The sequence below is a fragment of the Haliotis rufescens genome, unplaced genomic scaffold (assembly GCF_023055435.1).
Source record: "Haliotis rufescens isolate VD_foot unplaced genomic scaffold, xgHalRufe1.0.p SCAF_6, whole genome shotgun sequence".
NCBI lineage: Eukaryota > Metazoa > Mollusca > Gastropoda > Lepetellida > Haliotidae > Haliotis > Haliotis rufescens.
In genome coordinates this window covers 45,840,290-45,864,892 of record NW_025964334.1, presented here as the reverse complement: position 1 = coordinate 45,864,892, position 24,603 = coordinate 45,840,290, and the positions used below count along the sequence as shown (strand labels likewise).

Here is a 24,603-nt window from a genome sequence, read left to right as displayed (position 1 = left end):
TGGAAAAAAATGAAAATATATCATTTTGGTTTAACAATTGTATTTCTATTACTGGCTATTGCTTATCAAAGTGTGCATAACTGATGACTTTAGCCGCATCAGCAGTTTTCGTGCCGTTTGTGGCAAGCATCTTTATGAAGCATGGGGACAAACATGGACTGCATATTTATCTACTGTTATCTATATTGAGTGACTTTCGGTTGTTTTTATGCATTCTTGTGTTGACACAAGATGTTTTGATGATAGATAGTAAGCATACAATGAATTTGTTGATTTGAGTGATATGGAAACATTATTGCAAAATATATTTAAAGCTTTGTTGATTGTTCTACACATTTATCTGTTTTTGAATGTTTTGTATGTTCAACACTGATTTTGAGTTTTCACTCCGTCCAGTTATTTTGTTTATGATTTTCTCCTCTTCTGGTTGAGTTTTACAATTTTTGTGCATTAAAACTGTGTGCTGTGATCTGCTTAAAACCATCCTAGTGATGATCATCTCATCCAATAAGGCAGTATGTCTACTCCATGGAAGGAGTCTCTCTAGCGATATTGATATGGTGTGTGTGATGCTCACCATGTTTCAGGAAACCTCAAGCTATAGATCGCGTAGGCGACGAGGCCAAGAGGAGGAGGTAAAATAGTCCCACATAGTTCCAGCATATGTGTTCTTGCTGTTGTATCCGTCACTGGTGGCAGTCGGTGTGCATCACTATATTTAGCACTGATAGCTGTAAAGATAGGAATGTGTATCACTCACTCCAGCCCAGGCCATATTCTGCTCTACAGCCATATATCCTGCCTTCATTAACCTACACGACAATACAACCAGTATTTCATGTCACCTTTACCAGTTCTATGTAAAGAATGTTAGACAATGTCTTTATTGATGAAGGTGATGAAAGGGCAAGAAGGGCCCTGTTAATTAAGAAGTTAATCCATAAAAGGTTTCATGTGAAGTTTTTCTGGATAAGCTGTTATATAAACATATTTATAACAGTGAAGGTGATATGAACTACTTCCTAGATTCAGAAGCATAGGATCTCGGTGTACATACCGCTGTATGCATTGTAAGCAAGCTTGCATTGTTTTCTGGAAAATTTCTGTTCAGGTTAACTATTAAAATGTAACTTGAAATTCACTTCTTATTTTTATCAAACCCTGTACCAATGTTTCTTCAGAAAAGATATTCTTTGTATGTTGAAATAAATTATCCAGAAAATAATTGGGTATTTGAATAAATAACATGTACATAATAATACTTAGTAGATAGATCATGATAACCCATTGATAATAAAGTTTGGCCTGCTTCTTGTTTATCTATCCAAACCAAACCAAAAAATCCATTTAGGTTCAAACTTGAACCAAGATGTTCCTGTCTTCTGACAACATATCCACTGCCCCATGCCTTCTCTCTGTAGTATATACAGTGTTACAACATATCCACTGCCCCATGCCTTCTCTCTGTAGTATATACAGTGTTTCAACATATCCACTGTCCCATGCCTTCTCTCTGTAGTATATACAGTGTTACAACATATCCACTGTCCCATGCCTTCTCTCTGTAGTATATACAGTGTTACAACATATCCACTGTCCCATGCCTTCTCTCTGTAGTATATACAGTGTTACAACATATCCACTGCCCCATGCCTTCTCCCTGTGGTATATACAGTGTTACAACATATCCACTGTCCCATGCCTTCTCTCTGTGGTATATACAGTGTTACAACATATCCACTGCCCCATGCCTTCTCCCTGTGGTATATACAGTGTTACAACATATCCACTGTCCCATGCCTTCTCTCTGTGGTATATACAGTGTTACAACATATCCACTGTCCCATGCCTTCTCTCTGTAGTATATACAGTGTTACAACATATCCACTGTCCCATGCCTTCTCTCTGTAGTATATACAGTGTTACAACATATCCACTGCCCCATGCCTTCTCTCTGTGGTATATACAGTGTTACAACATATCCACTGTCCCATGCCTTCTCTCTGTAGTATAGACAGTGTTACAACATATCCACTGTCCCATGCCTTCTCTCTGTAGTATATACAGTGTTACAACATATCCACTGCCCCATGCCTTCTCTCTGTGGTATATACAGTGTTACAACATATCCACTGCCCCATGCCTTCTCTCTGTTGTATATACAGTGTTACAACATATCCACTGCCCCATGCCTTCTCTCTGTAGTATATACAGTGTTACAGCATATCCACTGCCCCATGCCTTCTCTCTGTAGTATATACAGTGTTACAACATATCCACTGCCCCATGCCTTCTCTCTGTAGTATATACAGTGTTACAACATATCCACTGTCCCATGCCTTCTCTCTGTGGAATATACAGTGTTACAACATATCCACCGCCCCATGTCTTCTCTCTGTAGTATATACAGTGTTACAACATATCCACTGCCCCATGCCTTCTCTCTGTGGAATATACAGTGTTACAACATATCCACTGCCCCATGTCTTCTCTCTGTGGTATATACAGTGTTACAACATATCCACTGCCCCATGCCTTCTCTCTGTAGTATATACAGTGTTACAACATATCCACTGTCCCATGCCTTCTCTCTGTAGTATATACAGTGTTACAACATATCCACTGTCCCATGCCTTCTCTCTGTAGTATATACAGTGTTACAACATATCCACTGCCCCATGCCTTCTCTCTGTTGTATATACAGTGTTACAACGTCATCAACACTGTCCCCTCTCTGTCCACGCTTTAGTACATGCAGTGTTGCAGCATAGCCATATCATATCATCATGATCATACTTGCATTTGCATGCCTTTCCAACACTTTCTCAGCTCTGAGAAAAACAATGCTGAATGTATGAATGAAGTTACGTTTCGCATCTGTTGTATATACAATGCATTTTCTATAGCATCAGTCTGGCATTATTGTATTCAAACGTCCCCTTTTTCAACGCGAGTGTTTAAGATTAAAAGGATGATATTTTAATCGTTAACTATTTTTTAGATATAGATTTGGATAAGTATTTCTGTATTTTCCAAGTGGCTAATGGTGTTATAAGCTTACAACTGTACCTACAGTACACGTATATAGAGTCCTGCTTTCCCTGTCATTATGGAGTGTACTTTGATTTGTTCAGGAGGAAACCCCTGCTCCCGCAGCCGAGGAGCCTCAGGTTTGTTAAGTGTCTAGTGCAGCACTCTGGAGGTTATCACTGTGTTCAGCACTGTAGTGTAGCCCCGCACAGATGCCCCTAGACCAATAGACATAGCTGTAGCTGTCCAGTAGATGTCCTTGGATCATGTAGATGGGTCACATCAGATGGTACCACTTTTTACTTTCAAAATTTCATTGCTTCAAAATTTTGCAATATTTAGTGATTTCTTTCTCTAATTTCAATGAATGTAGGAACATTTTGGTTTTCCCAGATGCTATATCTTTAAATGGTATTTAGTAGGTGTGGCATCAATGAAGACAGGATTAGCTAATTGAGTTATGGATATCAACTTGTTATGTTCTTCCAATGCACCATTCTCTCCATGAAAGAATATAAGAAGTCAAGATTCATAAGTCAATCCTGTCTTCCTGTTGTTATATTATATTTTATGACTATTTCCTTTTTCCTACTGACTTGAAAGTAAATAGTTTTTGTCCACACCATCGTGTATACTCCCCATTCCCATTAGAAGTGTGCTGTGTCTCCCTCTCCAAGTGTGCCTGCTGGGCACAGCTACATCCTGGACGACGGGATCTTCCTCCTGTTACAGAGTCTTCTCTGTGGTGTAGATAGTGGTATATGTCCTGGACGACGGGATCTTCCTTCTGTTACAGAGTCTTCTCTGTGGTGTAGATAGTGGTATATGTCCTGGACGACGGGATCTTCCTTCTGTCACAGAGTCTTCTCTGTGGTGTAGATAGTGGTATGTGTCCTGAGGAATATTTATATCATAGGAAGGTGCTTGGTAGTTTGAGGGTTTGCATTTGTCTCTGAAAAGACAGAAGTTCAGATTACTCATCTGTATTTTTTGTGTCTGTCTTCGTACATCACAGAAACATCATCTTTGGTCACTAAGCCAATCACAAGTATGAGAGGTCAACTAATATTCCCGTTTTATTCAGTATTTTCATTTCTCTTATCCCAGCATGTGTCTGATTTCGCTAAACTTTCCTCGATATTTTGTTTCATCAGGCCCCAGTGTGATATTCCAGTAATGTTAGTAATCAACCTTAGTATGTTCAGATACACATTTGGAGATGTATGTATTCATAAATAATATTTGAATTTGAAACCTGAATCAATGTGATTAAATGCTACAAACATACATCTTCAAATCCACCACACAAAGGTAAGTAATGTATCTGCAACATGATCACATCCTTTTTGTGTAACACCCCCCCCCCCCCCGCCCCCCCCCCCCCAGCTGTTCCTCAGAGTTATCTCCCCTGACTCCTCAACATGCTGCTTCATCATGTGTTTGTCATGGTGCAGGACACTTCTAGCAGCCAGGCAGAAGAAGACGACAGTGCTGCACAAGCCGCCAGGGAAGCCGCCAGGGAAGAAGCAGAACGTCGTCGCAAAGAGCAGGCAGCAGAAGAGGAGAGAGAGGCGGAAGAGGCTGAGAAACGCCGTGAGCAAGAGGCCGCTCGCAAACGTGAGGAGGAAAAACGCAGACAGAAAGAGGAGGAAGAAGAACAAAGGAGACAAGTACGTTAAGTTAACTTAGAATGGGAGACAACAGATCAGTTCAGAGGGCATGTGGTCAAAACAATATAATCTTTTCTAATTGTCTTTGATGTAGTGTGACTAAAACAATTTTCTTTTTTCTCTCATCACTTGGTTAGAAGAAGGTTAAGACGCATGAAGGTGGGGACACCAAAAAATGGGCTCAGTACATTTTACCCATGTCGTGAATTGAACACTGGGTGTTTGGCATGATGAGTCCCTGCCACCCATCTGCCCTACCTCATTGCCAGATTGTGATGAGAGATTAGTGTAGAGTATTTAAAGTACAATCTGAACTTTGATGAGAAACAAGAATTACTTTACATCTGGCCTCATAGTGTTCTTTTTTCTCGAAACAAAGATCCAGTAGATATTGAAGACTTGCCCTCTGAACAAACATGCTAAAGTGTAATGATATAGATAGACATACCTCAGGTCAGTAGGGCATAAGGTAGGAGAAGTCTTCCTTGTATCAGGACTTTAAGGTAAGTGATGCATGCTGGGTGATCATGTAGTTGTGTGGACTTTCTCAGAAGTTAGAAACTTTAGATGTGAGAAAAGACTACATCTGGCATGTTGAAGATGTGAAAGTAGCTTCATAGATAAAGACGTCTTATGCATGATATAAGCATCCTACTTGGATGGTTTATGTTGGGTGTACTCTATCTGAAGTAATATTTTTGTAGTATTGTGCATGATTTATATAAAGCATGTTGCATGTGTTTTTCTTTTGCATGTTCCCTGCTTTGTTCAGCTGGGTGAAGATGATGTTGGGAACAGCTGCACAGATGATCTGCATGAACCACTACATGATTCCCCCAAACAGCCTAAGTTAGCTGATCTTGGTAGATGGCAGACGACATGCCTTGATTTGAGTGAAATATCTGAGAAAGATGAGAGCTACAGTTTGTCCTTTGAAGATGAAGACACTTGTGAGGAAGAGGTGGTGGAAGAGGTTGTGGAAGAGCTAGATGAAGAAGTGGAGGAGGAGAAAGGTTTTGAAGAACAGTGTAATGAAATGTTCTCCCCCAGAGCAGGACTGATGGTGGATGATGGTGGAGCTGTGATGACACAGCAGTATGTGGAGGACGAGCATGAGAGAAGGGATAAGAATGACGAGGAGGAGGGGGATGGAGGTGGTGGGGATATGTCATTTGGAAATGGTGGCATTATTCCTCATGACACTGTTCATTTGACAGATGGCACAGAATTTGAGAGAGAACTAGATGATGCACATACTAGAAATTTCCAAGTTGAGAGTATTTGTGATGATCCTAAAGAAGTATTCAGTAGTGAACATCTGATAGATGAAAATATGTCTGTCACATACTGCGTTGAACAGAATCACAAATTGCAGACAGATACTGTTCCCTTTAATTGGTCTATTCTAGAAAATGCAAAGTCAGCTAGTTTGTCAGGCACTTACACTCTTGAAAGCAGTTTGAATCAAAGAGACTCAGGCGATGTACACATTGCAGGTTTTAATGGTGATAATATGAAGGATCGCTGGGGTAAACTGGATGTCTCTCCAGATGCCAGCCTGGATGCAGCATCTACAGACCGTCACTTGGACTGGACCAGTGAAGATTACCTCAGTGACACTTCCTCATCAGAGTCTAGGGAGATGCAAGGACTCATGGATGAATATGAGAAACTTGTTAAAGAAGAATCTGAGGAAGAACTGTACACAGACTTGAAAACTGAACTTGCTGAAGCTATTGCTAATGATGATATCCTGGGTGGCGATGGAGTCAAGGATGGGCTTGAGATGAACAGCAGTCAACATTCTGATGACATTCAGCAGCAGTTTGCATTTGATGGCAACTTTGATGGGGAGAGAGAATCTTGTCAGTCTCACAACAGCTCCTATAGAGACTATTGCATCAGTGTATTTGATAGCTCAGCTGAATATGACAGGTCCCCTGTGCAAGTTGAATCCCCAAGGACCTTGAAGTCAGAAGGTGAAGAGAACAGTGAGTGTTTGTTGACTATACCACGACTCACACTGCCTAGTGATCTGGGAGCCAGTTCTACGCTCACCTCATCTGAGAGAAAAGAAATAACAGATGAACAAAATGACACTGAAAGTGCAAAGTTTGCTTCTTCTTGCTCTATACTTTCTGAAACAGATAATAAGAGTGAACATGATGCCCTTAAACATTTAGTGTCAGATGCAGTCAGAAGTTTCATAGATGATGCATCCAATCAGCAGGATACTGGCAATGGGTATCTCCCACACGTGACCAGTCCCCCTCTGGGTGGGCATGATGATGTCTTCCACTGTCAGGACATCATCTATCCTAGTTCCCCTCAACAAGCGATTCATGTGGGAGATATGGGAGACTTCCAAGGTATTGATGAATTACCAGTCCCAACAGAAGAGCATGTAATCTTTGCACCTGAATTTGATGAAGATATTTTGCCGAGGGTTGCTGATGAAGAACTTGAGAATGCAGAGCTTGGAGAGGATGTACTTTTCTTCATACCTGGCACAATGGAATCTATTGATGAAGCCTCGAGTCATGATATACATGAAGCAAGGGACCAACATTACTCCATCAGTTCAGAGGAGCAATTGATACAGGAGGCTACAAGTGAGGATCAAGCAACACCCCAGGAACTTGATCAAGAAAATCATGCAAATCCAGAATGTCTGAAAGGTGTGGTGAAGCAAGGGTGTCTGCTGTCAAAAGAGTTCAACATGTTCTACATGGGCGAGGAAGGAAGTATCAACAATAACAGTGACAAGGAGCCAGATGTAAATGAATGCCAAGCAAATGAGGACATCACAATGACTCCTGTATACCATAGGACAGACATGCAAGAAATGAACCACACTGGATTAGCAGACAGCTTTGGTAGCAGCAGCAGATTCTGTGATAGGGCCCAGGCTAAGACAAAATCACAGCCCTTGTCTTTTCAATCTGTTTTATTAGAAATTAGTCAGAGAGGTAAAAAGATGAAAGACAACATTACTTATGGCCTGAAAGAACATCCAGAATCAGAATATGGCAATAACAATAAACCAACAATGACATCAAGCTCACATGAGAAACCCAGTGTGGTCTCAAACATTTTGCCACAGTCAAAAGAAGTTTCAAAGACAGATCCAGCCCAGCAGAAATTTGATGTGTCACCAAGATTAAGTTCACCTAAAAACGAGACAGGCAAGAATATTCTTAAAGGATCAGCATCTTCTTTCCTTGGTAACTTTGTAAAACAGATCAGCAAAGTGGAAGATACATCTCTTGAGTTCCCAAGAAGTACTTTGTCTGACCATGGGAATGGTCCTAAGACTGGACAAGCTACTGTGTCAGGTCTGAAGAAGATGGGGAGTAAATCATCATTTGAGGCCTGCAGCAGTGATGAGGCAAAGATAGAATCTATCATGAGCAGCATGTCTACAATTCCTCCTGTACTGAGTTCATGGAAGGCAAAGTGTGCTGCTGCAGCAGCTTTGGCAGAAAAGGAAGATCAGGATGTGGTTGCCCATAAGAATCCAGTCATTACCCAGGCATTTGGTCAAGTTGTCTCACAGCTTAAGGAACATAAGGATACCACTCACAAGAAGAGAAAGGTTTACAGTAAAAGGCAAGAAGAGTTATGTGTCAGTCAACTGACTGAACACTTTGCTCAGGTAAAGGTCATGGGTAAGCCTGGAATTAGGGTGCATGAATCACAGGAACAGCAGTTTAGTAGGGATCAAACTGGTATTCAAGTCCTCATCAATGACGAGGATGCTGAAACATCCAAATTTGTATTAGAGTTACAAGAATTAGCAAACATGCAAATTGTGTCAGGACACAACATAGAAGATGTTTCCATCAGGCCAAATGCCCCAAGGAAAATGTTGGAATCATTTTTCACAAATCTTGTTGCAAATCAGGGAAAGGAATCTAAACAAGTAAAGACTATTGAAAGTGTGAAAAAACAAGTGCCTGTTATGAAGACAGAAGAGAAAGAAACAACAGAAAGACATCGGTCTGTGGCTGAAAGAGTGTCAATGTTCCAGACTGTTGTCTCAAGTAATCAGAAGAGCGACACCAATAGCAAGTTAACAGGTACTTCATCAATTAAGCAGAGCTTATCAAACCTCTTGAATGATCTGAAAAGTAAAGGCAAGACAGTAACCCCCGAACCCAAATGTATGACAGTAACCAAGGAACAGGCAACTGATGGATACCAGGAACCAAAATCTAATTTCCTTCGTCAAAGACGTCTCAGTCTAATGAAAAAGGAGAATGAGGCTGAAATTGAATCTGCTGATGTGAAAGATTCAAGTACAACAAGCGAAATAGAACAGAAACTTGCTAATCTGCTGAGCAGCATGACAAATTCCCCACGTAGGACAAGTGAGGCAAATGTACATCCAATACAAAGCTCAACCCAGAATTCTGGTGTCGCTGAAAAGAGTGATGCTGCTGAGACCACAACAGAAAGTCCAAGGACTTTCTTTGAAAATTTCCTGAAGCAAAGACCTTCAAAAACAAAGAATGAGGCAACAAGTGTTGTGCCTTCTGACAACTCACTGACACAGAAAACTGAAGTATGGACAACAAAGCCAAACCTCAGTTTATGTTCCCAATATACTTCTAAGAAATCTGTCACACTGAAACCTCAGGGATTGCAAGATGATGGGAGAGAGACATTCTGTAAAGAACAGACAAAAGCTGTTAACAGAGTGTCCAAGACATTTCCACCTCATTTGACAGAAACAGTTATTACACAGGCCAAGTGCCAGGTTAATGCACTGCCAATAGCATCAATGCGCAGTACCAAGTGTGTGCCAGACAGGTCAGCTAATACACATAGTGATCAGACACACAGAATTGAGCAGGCTCTCACACCTCAATCAGTAAATGTAAAACCCTTAAAATTCAAGCAAACTGATGTTTGTGATGGTAAAAAAGTTAATAGGATTGTAGTACAAGAACAAGAGCCATCTACCACAGACTTTGATTCCTCACCCTCCATCCCACAAACCTCATCTCATCTTGGTCCCATTCCTCAAATCTCCTCATATCTTAAAGTCAAGTCATTTGAAATGCTAGCTCAAAGTTTTGACGAGGAGATTGGAAATATATCGTTCTCAGAGGACAACGGTGACCTTCACTTAAACCTATCAGATCTCAACGAACCTTGCTGTGCTCAAAGCACACCACGAAACCGCCAATTCTTTAGGAACAGCAGTACTTTCTTCAATCTGACACCCAGATCAGATGGGGAAGATGGGACAGAGTTCAACTCGCCGAGGATCTCAAACATTGTTCCAAAGGCATGGGGCCCAGATGGAGCAAGGGAAATTACTGTGACAGTTAAACCTAGTCCACCATGCACAGATGTGTTGATGAACGTGAGTAAAATCAGGGCCAACAGTGGTCATAGCATTGTCTGGAAGAGAGTAACTGAAAGTATTCACATCTTGACCTTTAATTAGAATACAAATAAAATCAACAAATCTTCATAATCATAAGAAATCTCTTCTAAAAGCAGAGTCAAATGTATGATTCCAACTAAATCAGGAGCATGTTTTTATGAATCATTATTCAAAAGTGATGACACCAGGTGTTGGTGTAATCCTGCCATACCGGTGGCACCCATCAGAAACAAATGTCAATCTGAAAGACACATGGAAACATATGGTACAAGTCAAAATAGGGCATAGCATTGGACATATTTTTTGTCACTGATGTCAGTTGGAATTGTCCTCAACCATCTACCATAACGCTTTTGAAAGCTTTACTCGGGCATTGAATGTTGTAACCCTGATAGAAAAAGAAACGTCTTTGTAGCTTCCAGTTATATAGTAATGATTAAGTCTGTTTTTTTGTATTTCAAAACACTGAAACATGCACTGCCAACATTTCAGCTTTCACCCAGGTCATACAGAACCTCTGACCAAGACTCCCAGGATGACTCCCCAAGAGAAAAAAAACATCAGACAAGGCATGCCAGACGTCCAAGAAAACCAGTAGTTACAACCATTAGAAGCAAGTTTGAGAATGAGGTAGATAAGGTGCCAGAGGAGAAGCCTGAGCCTGGCGTGAAGTCTGGACACAGGCAATATGATACATGGTCAGGGAAAGCTCCATCCTTGAGGGAACTGGTAATGGAGGCTGATGAAGAAGAGCAGAAACCCAAGCTCAGGAACCAACTAAATGGTGATACAAAGTCATGGCAGAGGGAGTTACAGACCCAGCTGAACATGCGGAATTGTCGCTTGTCTGACCCAAGCTCCCCGAGAAGAAGTCAGAGTGAATCTAGAAGGAGCCAAAGGAGAGAGAGAATCATGAGTGCAGAGGTACCCTCCTTTAAGTCAACATGTGATGTTTCATCATCCAAGTCCTCATGGTTCAGCTCATCGGATGTCTCCAAAGGACAACAATTCAGCAGTCTTCCAAGAAAATGCTCATCTCCGAGCTGCTCTGTCAGCTCGTACAGCTTGAGTCAGGACAATGACGATATAGACTGGGCACAAAGATCCTCACAGTCTTCAAAAACCGAACTACAGTCACCTCATCAGGTGGGAAGTATGCCAGATTTATCTCCAACAGGGAGCTCTCAGCACCTGAACAGGCCAAGGGAAACAATCAGTGAGAGTTTCACTCGTACAACCAGTGTTCAGAATGTGTATTCTATGAGTCGACCTCAGTATGTGTCCTCCAAGAGTAGTTTATTTAGTCTCTCATCTAGGGGGAGTACCGACAGTTTGGTGCACAGAAATGTTAATTCTTCAATGAGAAAGTATTCTAGTAGTTCATCAGCAAGAGCCAGTCAGGACAGCCTACTTATGGATGAGTTTGAAGATGAACAGATACGGAAACAACAAAAGATTTCACCACCAAGAACAAGTCTTGAGAGTTTAGCTGAAGAAATTGATACAAATATGAGAGTTTCTAATACTGACAGTCCCAGGTATAAAACAAACTTTAATACAGTACCTCGGAACTTTAAGTCTAGGACGCCAGAAAAGGCTTTGTTTAAAAGTTCATCAGTAGATCAGAGGAAAGGAACACAAAAACTTCCAACTTCAAGTGTTGGTACATCAAATACAGGAATATCTGTACATGGTTCACATTACAAAAACTATGAGGTCTCATCAGAAGTAAAGGAACTCAGTAAAATGTCTTCTGGAGGTAACAAACAGGAGAAAACGCAACAAAACTTTCACCATATAAAGGACAGGTTCTCCAAAGATGAAGAAGATGGTCCGCTAAAACATTCAGAGAAGGTTTTGATACCAAGCAGAAAAAGTCTTCTGGATAAATTTGAGAGGTTGCAGAAGGAAATATCAGAGGATAACACAGCACAAAGTAAGTTGGAAGTCGATCGGTGTCTCAGGAGGACTTCTTCAGGGGAGCATTTGGCACAGGTTCAGAAGAAGTTGCTTGACCGCAGAGAGAGGAAGACTTTGCCTGAGAACAGGCCTCCTGCCATGACAAACACTAATAGATGTGCCTTGATCAGAGAAAAGTTTGAGAAACTGACAAAGGCCTTTGATTGTGATGAGTTTTCTAAAGTAGAGGACATGAAAAATAGGACAAGAGATAGACTGAGGAGACTTTCATCAGGACTTAATGTCTCTGATATCCAGAAGAAATTCTCAGCTGATAGCAGTGAGCCCCAGACATTTCAGAGGAGGACTGTGAGACCAGGTTCAAGGTCTGTGTCAGAGCTCTTTCTGCACTTCGAGAAGGGCAGAGATGAGAGCATGGAGAGACCACATTCCAGCATCACCAGAAGAAAGGAAGAACCGAAGAGATGGTCATCTGATGTACCAAGTTTTTACAGGAACCAGGGAAGCCATGACATGTCTAATAGTGACAGAGTTACAACTTCTTCAAGTGATGACCAGACTTCAGATGACATGGAAACAAATAATTCACATCAGACAAGTTATGACTGTTGCCTGGACAAGCGCGGCCACAGGTCCCAGCGATCTGCGGCCAACATGAACTTCAAGCAGCTGGCTGCTGTTGTGCGACACGCTGAGGACTCCGAGATCAACAAGCAGGCCATAAACTGAAACTAAGTTCTTTGTGCATGTGTTTGAACTATACACATTCAAGTCATTATGACAAATATGCAATTCTCAGATTGCTTTAATAACATTTATTTATTTTTCTAATGTTTTAATTGGATATTTTGTATGTGATATACCGCTAGTGTGTCTTCGCCTAGTTAAGGACATGGGTCATTCACAATCTCCATGTTAACAGTTTTGTTTTCATCCTCATTACCTGTTGGTTATTTAGTAGTATGTTGTATTGTTCTGTGATATTTTGCATTGTTTTGTATTATTGACAATATTTATTATGATATTTATTCAAAATAAACTTTTTTCTTTTAATTTGGCATTTTCTATTATCAATCCCCCCAAACTTCAGGATTTGAGAAACCTGTGGTATAACTGATGTTTTTTAGTAATGTTTAGATGAATAATAATGATCCTTATTACTGATAAAGAATATGGTAATGCTGACTACATGTTTCTCAATATCTTTGAATATATTTGGAAGAAGCAAATAAAAGTCCTTTCAATTTCTTTTGAGAGTAATGTAGCCTACCTTTCATAAGAGATGTAGCAGAACGGACCCACTGAAATTTCTTTCAACTGTTGTGCTTGTATAGGTAATTGTTTTTAAATCAAAGTTGTACATACCTGCCTTGTTGAGGGAGGTTTCAGTGTGTGGGACTTGCATGCCAGACTGCATGCCACTGCATGACATTGACTTCACCATAACAGGCTGGAATGACACAGAGCTCTCAGGTAAGTCCTCGCGGCAATTATATAACCAGTCTAACTATGAATGTAGAATACTCTATAGTCCATGTTTTATATCATATTTTATTTGTTAAATGATAGAATTGTTTCTCCATTGATATGACTTAGCTGACTGTCCTTGGAAAGGCAGGTGTATCTACTGACTGTACATCAATGGTGTTTGTATTTCAGGAGGAAAAGAGAATGGAAGAAGACAGACTAGAACGCGAAAGACAAGAGAAGGAGGAGGTAAGTGACAGCCTTTCACTTCTCATAACATTAATCAACACATCCTGTAAGCAATTGCTACATCACCTTCTGTAACAATGCTGGAAAAGTTTTCTCTCCTCATCCTTGTTGGATGTTAAAGTGTTCAGTCCTTTAGAACATATTTATATTTGTCTCATTTTCTGGTTTTTCGAGGCGTAGCAATTGCTTTTGATAGAGTGTTACATGTTTGAAAATTCTGAGAAAATGTTTTAAATATGTCTGATGTTTCATTTGGGTTCATTGATCAAACTGCTGAATTTTCTCAGAATTTCTCAAAATGCGTCTGTTTTTTTGTACACTCAATCTAATACTGTATGGTACATTGTCGCCTCCTTTTTAACAAAAATTAAACTTTGGTTTCTTTTTATAATTACATTCAATACTACCTTTCTTAATATTTAAATTTTTATATCCTCAATCTCCAAAATGTTTGTCCTCAAATGTTAACAATTATTGCTTAATAATTATATGTTATTAATTTTGTTTATCTTGTCCAATTTGTCCGTAATTTGAGGCAACAATGTCATCTTCACACATTCTGTCTCTGCCGAATCCTTCTTTGTTTGAAATAACAACTGGATTCACTTATCGTAGAAATGTCTAGCTCCATTTTCCATCGACATGGCTTGATATGGTCACAAGGTAACAAAGAGATGCTTTTGTTGGTAATAATGCCTTTTGATCAATAAACTACATGAACAAAATTTTAAAAGTGTTTAGTTCAAACCAATTTTGCCATGTTGCGTAGAGGGTTGCAGTCATTCTTCTACATCAGATTGTCCATACATTATCTCACGTGTTCTTCATATGTCCACCCATTACATCACTATGATCATGTTTATGTCATCATTTTCATACATTGTATCATTTCATTTCAGTTTCTTGTCATCATTTTCTGTGCCATTCATTGTCATTGGTTGGGATCACTGAATCACATTTCATACCATTTCAAGTCAAATACATGTACATTTCACAATCTTGCTAATACATTTCGATGCCCATGCTGTGTATGTTATTTACACTCAAAACAGTAGGAAGTAGTATGAAATTAACACCAGTGTTGAAATTAGGAATAGATTTAATTTGATAAATCAATCATATTATCAAATTCATATTTTAATAATTGATCTATTTTCAGGGCTCTGGACATGTTACATGTCAATGTTATGTTTTTATAGCTCACTTGATGCACCAATGTTAGTTAATGTAATCACATGATGCACCACAATTGCACGTGACAAATCAGCTGGGTGTAAAGTAAAAAACCAGCCTATCAGCTTAAAGTATATGATCAGCCTGTAGGAAGTTACTTGCGTGGCAGCTGAACCTATGGCAGCCATCCAGGTAGATTTGAATGTGTGTTTCAGCCATGTCTTCATTCACTGTACATCCCTGTAGCGTTACTCAGATCAGCCAGGAGATAGGATTCTTAGTCTTGCTTACACATACCTTAACTGAGTTTTGGATTAGTTGAAAAATGCATCTGCAAATTCATTTCTGAAATGTCCATCAATCCGTTCAAATCCTACTTTTTGATTTACTTCAAAATCTGTGTAGCTGATAGACGAATCTAAGAGTAATGTGTGCAGAATGAGGTAGAATACACCACAGGTATGTGTCTGTCTTCCTGTCAGAGCAGGCGTCAGTAGCTAAGATATTGATAACATTTTGAAGGTAATCTACACAGCCTGCTAGAGGCAATACATGGTGCGGGACAAAAACATGCTTTGAATTTCAGAGTTGTTGACATATGGTATCAATAAAAGCATGGAAATTGTGACTCGATGAGGGTATTTTCGTTGCAAGTGCGTCACTGGGATCATTTTCATAGTCAATTACTAAAAGATTTTTGGTTTTGACATTTTGGCTATTTTTGTGCAAGCCTCGCCCTGTGGACTCTTTCCTCTAGCAAGCTAGCCTAGTTACTCTGTCCATGTGCGCCTGTCACTTACACGTCACAATGGTAGTTTAGCTAGCTAATTCTACTAATACTTTGTGCAATAACCAAACTATAAACTCCTGTCTGTGATCCAACAGCAAGCTGTTGTCTAGCTTTGGCCCATAATGCATCCCCACCTCCAAAATCTCTCATCCATTTGTTCAACACCAATTAATTCTTTTTCAGACCATTATGTATCTTTTGTCTTTCTACATGCAACTGCCCACACTATAACTTCACCTGTGTATTCCCACTATATGTGCTTTCTTCTCAGTTGCAATCACCTCAGGGTGGGGCTTGGGGCTTCAAAAGTATCTAAATTCTGAAAAAAACTAATCTGTTCCCTCATCAGTGAAACATAAATACAGAAGGATAAGTGAACAAAACAGACGGTAGTGAGTAGGGTAGGCTGTACAACTTAGGCTACAAATGGCTGCATCAAGTAGGATGTGCTAGGTCTAGGTTTATTCAACACGAGGCTGGTGTAGGATGAATGACTGCTTACTCCATTATAAGGAGCTGCGGCTCCAGCGGCTCCATGCCGACTCCGAGCACACTTCTTCCTCCTCGCTCGCTCGCTCGCTCAGTCGCCGAGTGCTAACGTCCACCTGATTTCCCCCTAGGCCGCCCGCCGAAAGGAAGAAGAGGATAAGAAGAAGAAGGGAAAGAGGAAAGGTCTCGGGGGACTGTCACCCGAGAAGAAGAAGCTTCTCAAGGTACATTGAACCAGCCTCGTTAACCACAATTAATATTAATCATTAATTATTCACATATACTCCAGGTTCTCTACCTTCAAATGTGTTAGGCAGTTACTGTAACCCTTTAGCTTACCTAAACATAATACTTCTTGTACTAAAACGCTCGCAATTACAGGGCTGAGAAAGGGGTACTTTAACCGCAAATTAAAACTATTTGTTGAGGTGAAAGTGTGATTTTGCCTGGCACTGACTAAACATGGGTCTGTTTAAATAATGCCGAAACTAAGCATTGTTTAAGTCATCATGATGGTCCTGAGGGATGGATTGGGAAAAATATGTGAGTACAAACTTTTAGTTCAGCTCAAGTGCACTTAACATGCAAAACAAAAAATACCCCACACAAATAAAAGTATTTAAGTGCACTTAAACTCTAGTCCAATAAGTTGCTGTTATTCTTGTCTCTGTTTTTGCTCTGGTCGTTAGCTGTGTTTTCCCCCAGTTTGGAAGACAATCTCACAACAAGTTTCAGTCTTTTGATTTTGTTTATTAAACTGTGAGTGTTTTAGTGTTAATTTGTATTTTTATTATCATCTGTGACAGGTCACTTAAGTTGCTTACTAATTCATAATTATGCTGTTTGAATAATAATACTACAATAATAAGCTTGTAAATGTTTTAACAGAATTAATATTCTATTGTCTATAATTGTTTGCAATGTATAACTTGCTCTTGCATTAAATGCTTTTTATTTTTTTGTTGGCATGCTAATGTAACTTTATTAAATTTCTCTGTATTGTTAAACTCTCAATGTTTGTCCATTTGTGTATCAACATCTACTGTTGGAAGGAGCATCAACTTGTCCCAAAAATATTTGTGTAATATCTGAAGTTTTTGTAAACTGAATTTCTACCTAAAATCTTCAAGATTGAGAACATTTTGATCCAGGACATGTAAGAAGCTGTATGTTGATGTTCCTATGAAAGGCAGTGTCTGATTGGTTGCTGGTGCCCAGAGAGCCATGTATGACAGTGTGTGTGCGTGTGTGTGTTGCAGAGGCTGATCATGCAGAAGGCTGCTGAGGACTTGAGGAATGAAGCCAAGAAGAAGGCTGAGGAGAAGGAGCAGTACATCAACGAGAGAGTGCCCATCCTCAAGACCGAGGGCATGAACCAAGGTGTGTATTTACTGTATATGAAGCATCATTAAGGGACAAGGTCAATATGGGGCTCAGAAACCTGTCTCTGATGTGGAGTCCAAAGGAGTACACAATTATCATATTGACGTCCACACACACATCATAGGTTGGTGGGTTGGACACACATCATAGGTTGGTGGGTTGGACATACATCATAGGTTGGTGGGTTGGACATACATCATAGGTTGGTGGGTTGGACATACATCATAGGTTGGTGGGTTGGACACACATCATTGGTTGGTGGGTTGGACACACATCATAGGTTGGTGGGTTGGACATACATCATAGGTTGGTGGGTTGGACATACATCATAGGTTGGTGGGTTGGACACACATCATTGGTTGGTGGGTTGGACACACATCATAGGTTGGTGGGTTGGACATACATCATAGGTTGGTGGGTTGGACATACATCATAGGTTGGTGGGTTGGACACACATCATTGGTTGGTGGGTTGGACATACATCATAGGTTGGTGGGTTGGACACACATCATAGGTTGGTGGGTTGGACATACATCATAGGTTGGTGGGTTGGACACACATCATTGGTTGGTGGGTTGGACACACATCATTGGTTGGTGGGTTGGACACACATCATAGGTTGGTGGGTTGGACATACATCATAGGTTGGTGGGTTGGATGGTAGCATGTGTAGGATGGCTGGGGTATCTGCAGGAGGGTTGTCATCGGGACCATGTTTGTGGCATGTGTAGGATGGCTGGGCTATCTGCAGGAGGGTTGTGGCATGTCTGGGTAGGGTGGTATGAATTGTTTGCTAGGTATATATCAGCACCCATTTTTAACTCATTGATTCATTGAAGCTTCCACAGAGAACAGTGACATGCCCAGCTTACCATTGAGTTACTTCATCTTACCTATATCCACCTGTACTTTAGTTCACCTCATGCATGATCGTGAGAACCTTTTTTATTTTGAAGAACATATTGTTGCTGATTCTTTCAAAGAAGTAATTTTCAAAAAAGGACATGAGTTGTGACCCTAGAATTGTACTAATGTAACTAATGAAATAAACATGCATTTCTAGCAGTTAAACGAATGTATTAGCGGACTATCGTAAGCGTGATTGTATGAATATGATGTTTCTCTTGTTGCATGCTGGGACCTCAGTGTGTGAGTATTCCATGTGTGTTGCTGCCTTCCATACTTGTGACATCCTCTCCTCGCAAGGGGCAATATTGGCAAACCTCTGCAATCGATTCCAAACCTTTATTTTCTTTTCCTGATGTTTTTGCAAGATTATCTTGACAGGCATCCATTAACACCATCTCATCACTTTGGGGGCAATGATTCCATGCTGCACATAATGGTATGGCATGACTAGCACGTGTTGTTACTTGTACTGGGGACAGACTTGAAGCCACAGGGAGTTGCTGCCCACACTGTACTTCCACCACAGTATTGAAGAGACGGGACAGTTTGTAGACACATCTATGTTGGGCACTGGCTTATTGTTGTAGCACAATGTAGCATTGCTTAAAACACTGATACACATCATAACACTGTGTTACTATTAAAACTGTTCATACTAGATAGTTGTTCCAAGTTCGGCCACACTTGTGTACATATATATACCATGTTTGTCTGCCGTTGGCTATATACGCTTCTCATGGATTATTTGACTGAAGCCCTCCAGCTTTGAAGCATTGTGACTGAAACCTCTGCCTTCAGGTCCCCCGTACCCCATCCCCAGTCTCCCAAGATGAAAACTGGCTATCAGTGTCACAAATATAATGTCAAATGATCCATTGTAGTTTGGAAATTGATGTGAAATATACCTAGGCAAACACAGCTTACTGACTGAACTTAACCATATAGTCACTTTGTTGTCAGTAGCTGTTTATACTCAATTAGCAGTTAGCAGTTAGCTAGTTAGCTGAATTGTATATTTGTCTTGTGTAAATGCTGCTTTGCAAATTATTCCAAAACATTTAATCGTTGAAGTTTTACAATTCTTCTCAAGTGAAAAGTAGTTTAATACTAATTGCAAAGTACGCATTCATTAGTTAGTGACTGGTACACAACAATGGCAGATTCTGTCTTGATAAAACCATGCATCCTAAACCATAACGGTTTACAAATTGTTGAGTTTTGCAGGTGTTTTTGGTGGTGTATGTTGAATGTTATGGAGAGTGTGCTTGTTACAGCTGACCTGACCGGATTGTGTAAGACCCTTCACGACAAAGTGTGTTTCCTTGAGGAGGAGGTCTATGATTGGGAGGTGAAAATCAGGAAACAAGATTTCGAGGTCAGTTTGAGGAAACTCATTGTTGAATTAACAGTGAAAGCAGCTACATGGAAAACAAACAGTTTCAAATGATTCAACACCATTTAATGCTGAAGCTTCCAAAGTATTGCCAAAACATCCTCGTAATTCTTGCACTATCAGTTCTCCCTGTCTAAACTCAGATGTTCTGTCCAGAACAATAGTACACCTTCATACCAGCAGAATACTGATAATTCAGTTTGTATTTTATAATAAAATATTTAATTTTATAATATAATATTTAAGTTTATATTGGACTGTTTTTTATTTTATATTGAAATGTTTTTATTTATATAATCGTTTAGTATACAGCATTCTGTTAAATGTCAATTGAGACAGAATATGATACATGACATTAATGACTTTAATCCAGTATGCATAAAAATAATTTGCCACAGTCATCTACATCCCTGTGTAGAATTATGGCAACACCTTACTTCATAACGCAGTGAAATTTAAGCATACATTGTTTAAAAACGCTATACCTATTTTTGAATGTTTTCTCTTCTATGTTGTGTTAATTGTCCTGCGTGCCAAGACAGCTGATGTTATGATTACTGCTGTAATGTAACTTGTGTCATCATCTTTTCACAGATCAATGAATTAACGCTGAAGGTCAATGACACAAAGGGCAAATTGTACGTATATTTGACCTACCTTCTCTGCTGTACATCATGTATACATGTTTATTTTGATGAGCCCAGATTAAGAAAGAGCAGCTAGCTTTGATAAACATAGAAAAAATCTGATTTATGACAACTGAATCTTATGATTTCACATTATTAATGCCAAATTTTCTTAAATATTTCTCTTTTAAGAAACCTAATATATTTTGTACTGTTGTACTTTGTTATTGTTTTGATGGCACAAGAGACGTAGATTTGTCAAAGATGCTTACCCACGTCTTGTTTCAACTTCCAGTATCAAACCAGTTCTCAGAAAGGTTAATAAGACGGAAAGTAAACTTGCCAAATTGGATAAGAAGGAATCTCGAGATTTCCGCAGCAATCTGAAATCTACAGGCCAGAACAAGTTCGCACTGGATGAGAAAGAAGAGGTAAGTTTTAGTTATCTGAACAGTGCACTTGTCAAGGGGCATGTTTGAGTGAAAGTCCCCTGTTGTTGCCATGAGTTACTGTTGGTGCAGACATCGCGTCTGCTGACCCAGCAGGGGAACACCAGTACCTTGTGTGTCACAGTGAGTTACATACACAGACTTCTGCTGCAACACAATATAGTATCAAAGGCAAAAGTAACTAATCATGTCCCTAGTTTTAGCACAGTCTCTCTTTTTGGATAAGTCAAAACTCAATTATTCTTGTTTGAAGATTTCAAGTGAATATGAACCAATATGCTGTCTAAAGATTTGTAATTTTTATAAAATCAAGATTACAAGGATTCTTTTCTTATGTGATGGTGTTATTTTTATACCCAATTAGGGATATATCACACTTTGAAAGGAAGACCAATTTGGAGGTTGCCTCTCTTCTCACCACACTAGGCATTAAACATCACCCAGCTTCCCTGGTCTGTCTTGACAAATGCTTTGTTAGGCACACACTTTGACTTATCAATGCATAAATCCATATTCCTCAATATACGGATTGTTAATTTCAGTTATCAATACATTTATATGATCAGATGTACTTTTGCCTTTGATTATGGAACTGTAAGTGCTTATACGATATAGATGTAAGTGGTTGTTTATACTACCAGTTGATGTATGTTATAGCATGTCATGATGCTAAGTCGTGCTGAGTCCAGGCTGGAAGTTATAACTAGGCCAGTGACAGCTAGTAAGCCAGTTGTAGGACCAGTTGTATGTTTCACCAACATAGATCATCTGTGTGTAGGAAGTAAATACAGGTATTAACTAATTTCTTGCAGGGAGAAGGATCAGCTAAAGTAGGTGTTAGATAAATGTGTCGCACTGTGTGGTTTAAACAAGCATCTTCCCATACTTTACTACTACAACACTTGCAAATTAGTATGAAATCCTTCTAGGAAGGGTATCTTCTGTTACCATAACTGTCTCAGTCTACCAAACACTGGTGTTGTTGAACGATGCAGCCCCAGACGGCCCCAAACACTGGTGTTGTTGAACGATGCAGCCCCAGATGGCCCCAAACACTGGTGTTGTTGAACGATGCAGCCCCAGACGGCCCCAAACACTGGTGTTGTTGAACGATGCAGCCCGAGATGGCCCCACACTGTTCCCCTGTATATTTTCCTGCTGTATGATATCTCTGGGCTCAACCTGCAGTCATTCTTGCGTGAAGGTTGCTTTCCCCTCCTTGGTCTATCAAAATATACCATCATTGTTTCTACTAAAATTACGTTGAAACAAATACCCAAACATTAACTGTAATATTTATTGTGATTGTAATCTTATTAAGAATATTTGCAGATGCCCTTAAGTTAAAACTAAGTTTCACACGGGAAAATATTGCATTTGCCCCCCCTCCCCCACCACACCACAGCAAAACCATAACTGGAGAAAATACACTAACTACTGCTTCTGTCGTCTTACTTTCCACTATTTGTTATTATACACCCATGTCACGCATTTGTACGTTACTGTGGACTATACACCTAGGTCATACACCCACGCATACACCATGTTACTGGATGTATGTTACTGTGGACTATACACCTAGGTCATACACCCATGCATACACCATGTTACTGGATGTATGTTACTGTGGACTATACACCCAGGTAATACACCCATGTCATGCATTTGTATGTAACTGACCACTGTTGACTGTTGACAATGATCTGTTATTAGGAAAACGTATTCAGTTTCATCCTAATTTCCATGTCCCTACTAAGTAACCACGGTTCAGTCTAAACATTCAATAAATAATACATCTCTACTTCAGCATTCAGACTTGTGAAACCTATCCCTGAAGATCTGGGTTAGAATTTGGTATTCAGCAACCCATGCTTGCCATAAGAGGCGACTAACAGGTGGTCGGGATGCAATGGTCAGACTCGCTGACTTGGTTGATGCATGTCATCGTATCCCAAAAGCGTAGATTGATGTTCATAATGTCAATCACTGGATGTTCATAATGTCAATCACTGGATTGTCTGGTCAAGACTTGAATATTGCTGAGAGCGGTATAAAACAACAAATAAAAAAACAACAAGCTTGTGAAACCAACCCAAGGTATCTACTATAAACACATTCTCCCAACTCAGTAGGTCACACTGTATGTGTTATTTCCCCTACAACTACTTGATGCTTTTCCCTAACAACAAGCACTGTATGTTTCAGTCAAAGACACCCGACTGGCGCCAGAGTCTCAAGGGCAAGGGAGAGGGTGAAGGAGAGGAGGCACCAGCTGAGAGTTGAACTCTGTAAAAAACACTACTTAATTTCGACCTGTCCTGTGTACCTACCGTGTGATCATTCTGAGCATTTCCCGTTGGGGGCAAATCTAGACTACTCTACTTGAGTCATGTGTATAGACTCTGCAGCACTGGCACCTTGGTCAGATCACCATCTATAATCTCAGTGGTGTAACAGTGTTCTGTTTGGTGTGAGCAATATCCGAGAATATTTGGTTATAGCTATGCTTCAGCCATACTGGAGAAGCCAATTCACTAACCATTGTAGTCCACTAGTTTTGTGACCCAACATTTGTCAAAGAATATTAATGGTTTCTTTTACAGACAAGTGATATTTTCTCCAAAGTATATATTTACTGAGGAAATCTTTGCAGTTATTTTATTTTTTCGTAGATATTTATTGAATTTGCAGATTACTGTTTAGCTTGGTATTAGGCAGTTCCCAATCTGAGCACTAGTTTGCAGATTTGCATATAAAATATCATCGCTTCTTTGTGTGACAACAGTATTCAGTAATGCTCAGGCATCAGAATTGAAAGTCGGACATAGTGAAAGGTTGAGCTCTGTGATGTAGAAATGATTTATTTATAAAAATTTGCCAGAGGAAATACAATTAGTGCATTTGTTGCAGCCAATAACAAGCTTGTGCCTGTCATGTGCATAGGATGAGAGTGAAATGAGGTGTACTTGATTTCATCAAGGACTGAAATGTGTTCAATATTGTAGGACTTGAGGAAGGCTTGTGATGATGTTATTGATGATTAACTTTGTAATTATTATTTATTATTTCTGATATTTATTCTGCTGTCAGTCTAGTCTTGGTGACTTTGTACAAAGATGACACTTGTAGTGTAGCCAGAGATGTTACCATGGTAACAAAATGTCTATTTCGTGTAGCTTCAACTGACATGACTCTTGTACATTACACAATATTCATCTCCTCTGCTTCGACTGTCCTAGCCAATGTTCAGACTCTAGATTGCCAGAGGTAATAAAGTATTCCCTTTTGGCACAGTTGGTCTGTCTTGTTCTTGTACACCTTCCACATGGAGATGTGATCAGGAAAATGTGGTCGTTTGACTTATCCTGAGATACGACACACATATAGAACAATATGTTTTTTTTACTTATCCTGAGATACGACACACATGTAGAGCAATAGGGTTGTTTGACTTATCCTGAGATACGACACACATGTAGAACAATATGGTTGTTGGACTTATCCTGAGATACACCACACTTGAAGAACAATATGGTTGTTTGACTTGTCCTGAGATACACCACACTTGAAGAACAATATGGTTGTTTGACTTGTCCTGAGATATGACACACATGTAGAACAATATGGTTGTTTGACTTATCCTGAGATACACCACACTTG

General features: G+C 39.8%; 2 protein-coding genes across 36 annotated transcripts in view; both read left to right on the top strand.

Annotated features, from left to right (window-relative positions):
* LOC124142931 (troponin I-like) overlaps positions 1-24,234 on the top strand; it is a 65,128-nt gene extending 40,894 nt beyond the window's left edge. For 11 of the 35 annotated variants that reach the window (XM_046511656.2, XM_046511665.2, XM_046511675.2 and 8 more), the window contains 12 exons: positions 588-635; positions 3,135-3,170; positions 4,485-4,700; positions 13,675-13,731; positions 16,315-16,407; positions 17,443-17,563; positions 18,704-18,715; positions 19,750-19,850; positions 20,463-20,506; positions 20,790-20,925; positions 21,756-21,773; positions 23,149-24,234. In XM_046511656.2, coding sequence (XP_046367612.1) covers positions 588-635; positions 3,135-3,170; positions 4,485-4,700; positions 13,675-13,731; positions 16,315-16,407; positions 17,443-17,563; positions 18,704-18,715; positions 19,750-19,850; positions 20,463-20,506; positions 20,790-20,925; positions 21,756-21,773; positions 23,149-23,226 — 960 coding nt within the window. In that variant the 3' untranslated portion in view covers positions 23,227-24,234. The remainder of the gene's footprint in view (positions 1-587; positions 636-3,134; positions 3,171-4,484; positions 4,701-13,674; positions 13,732-16,314; positions 16,408-17,442; positions 17,564-18,703; positions 18,716-19,749; positions 19,851-20,462; positions 20,507-20,789; positions 20,926-21,755; positions 21,774-23,148) is intronic. The other 24 variants (XM_046511690.2, XM_046511674.2, XM_046511687.2 and 21 more) reach the window with 11 other exon arrangements.
* LOC124142930 (serine-rich adhesin for platelets-like) lies at positions 4,709-13,068 on the top strand. Its single transcript, XM_046511655.2, has 2 exons — positions 4,709-10,071; positions 10,588-13,068. The coding sequence occupies exons 1-2, from the start codon at positions 5,413-5,415 to the stop codon at positions 12,742-12,744; spliced, it is 6,816 nt and encodes a 2,271-aa protein (XP_046367611.2). The 5' UTR covers positions 4,709-5,412; the 3' UTR covers positions 12,745-13,068.
* Positions 24,235-24,603: the final 369 nt, after the last annotated feature.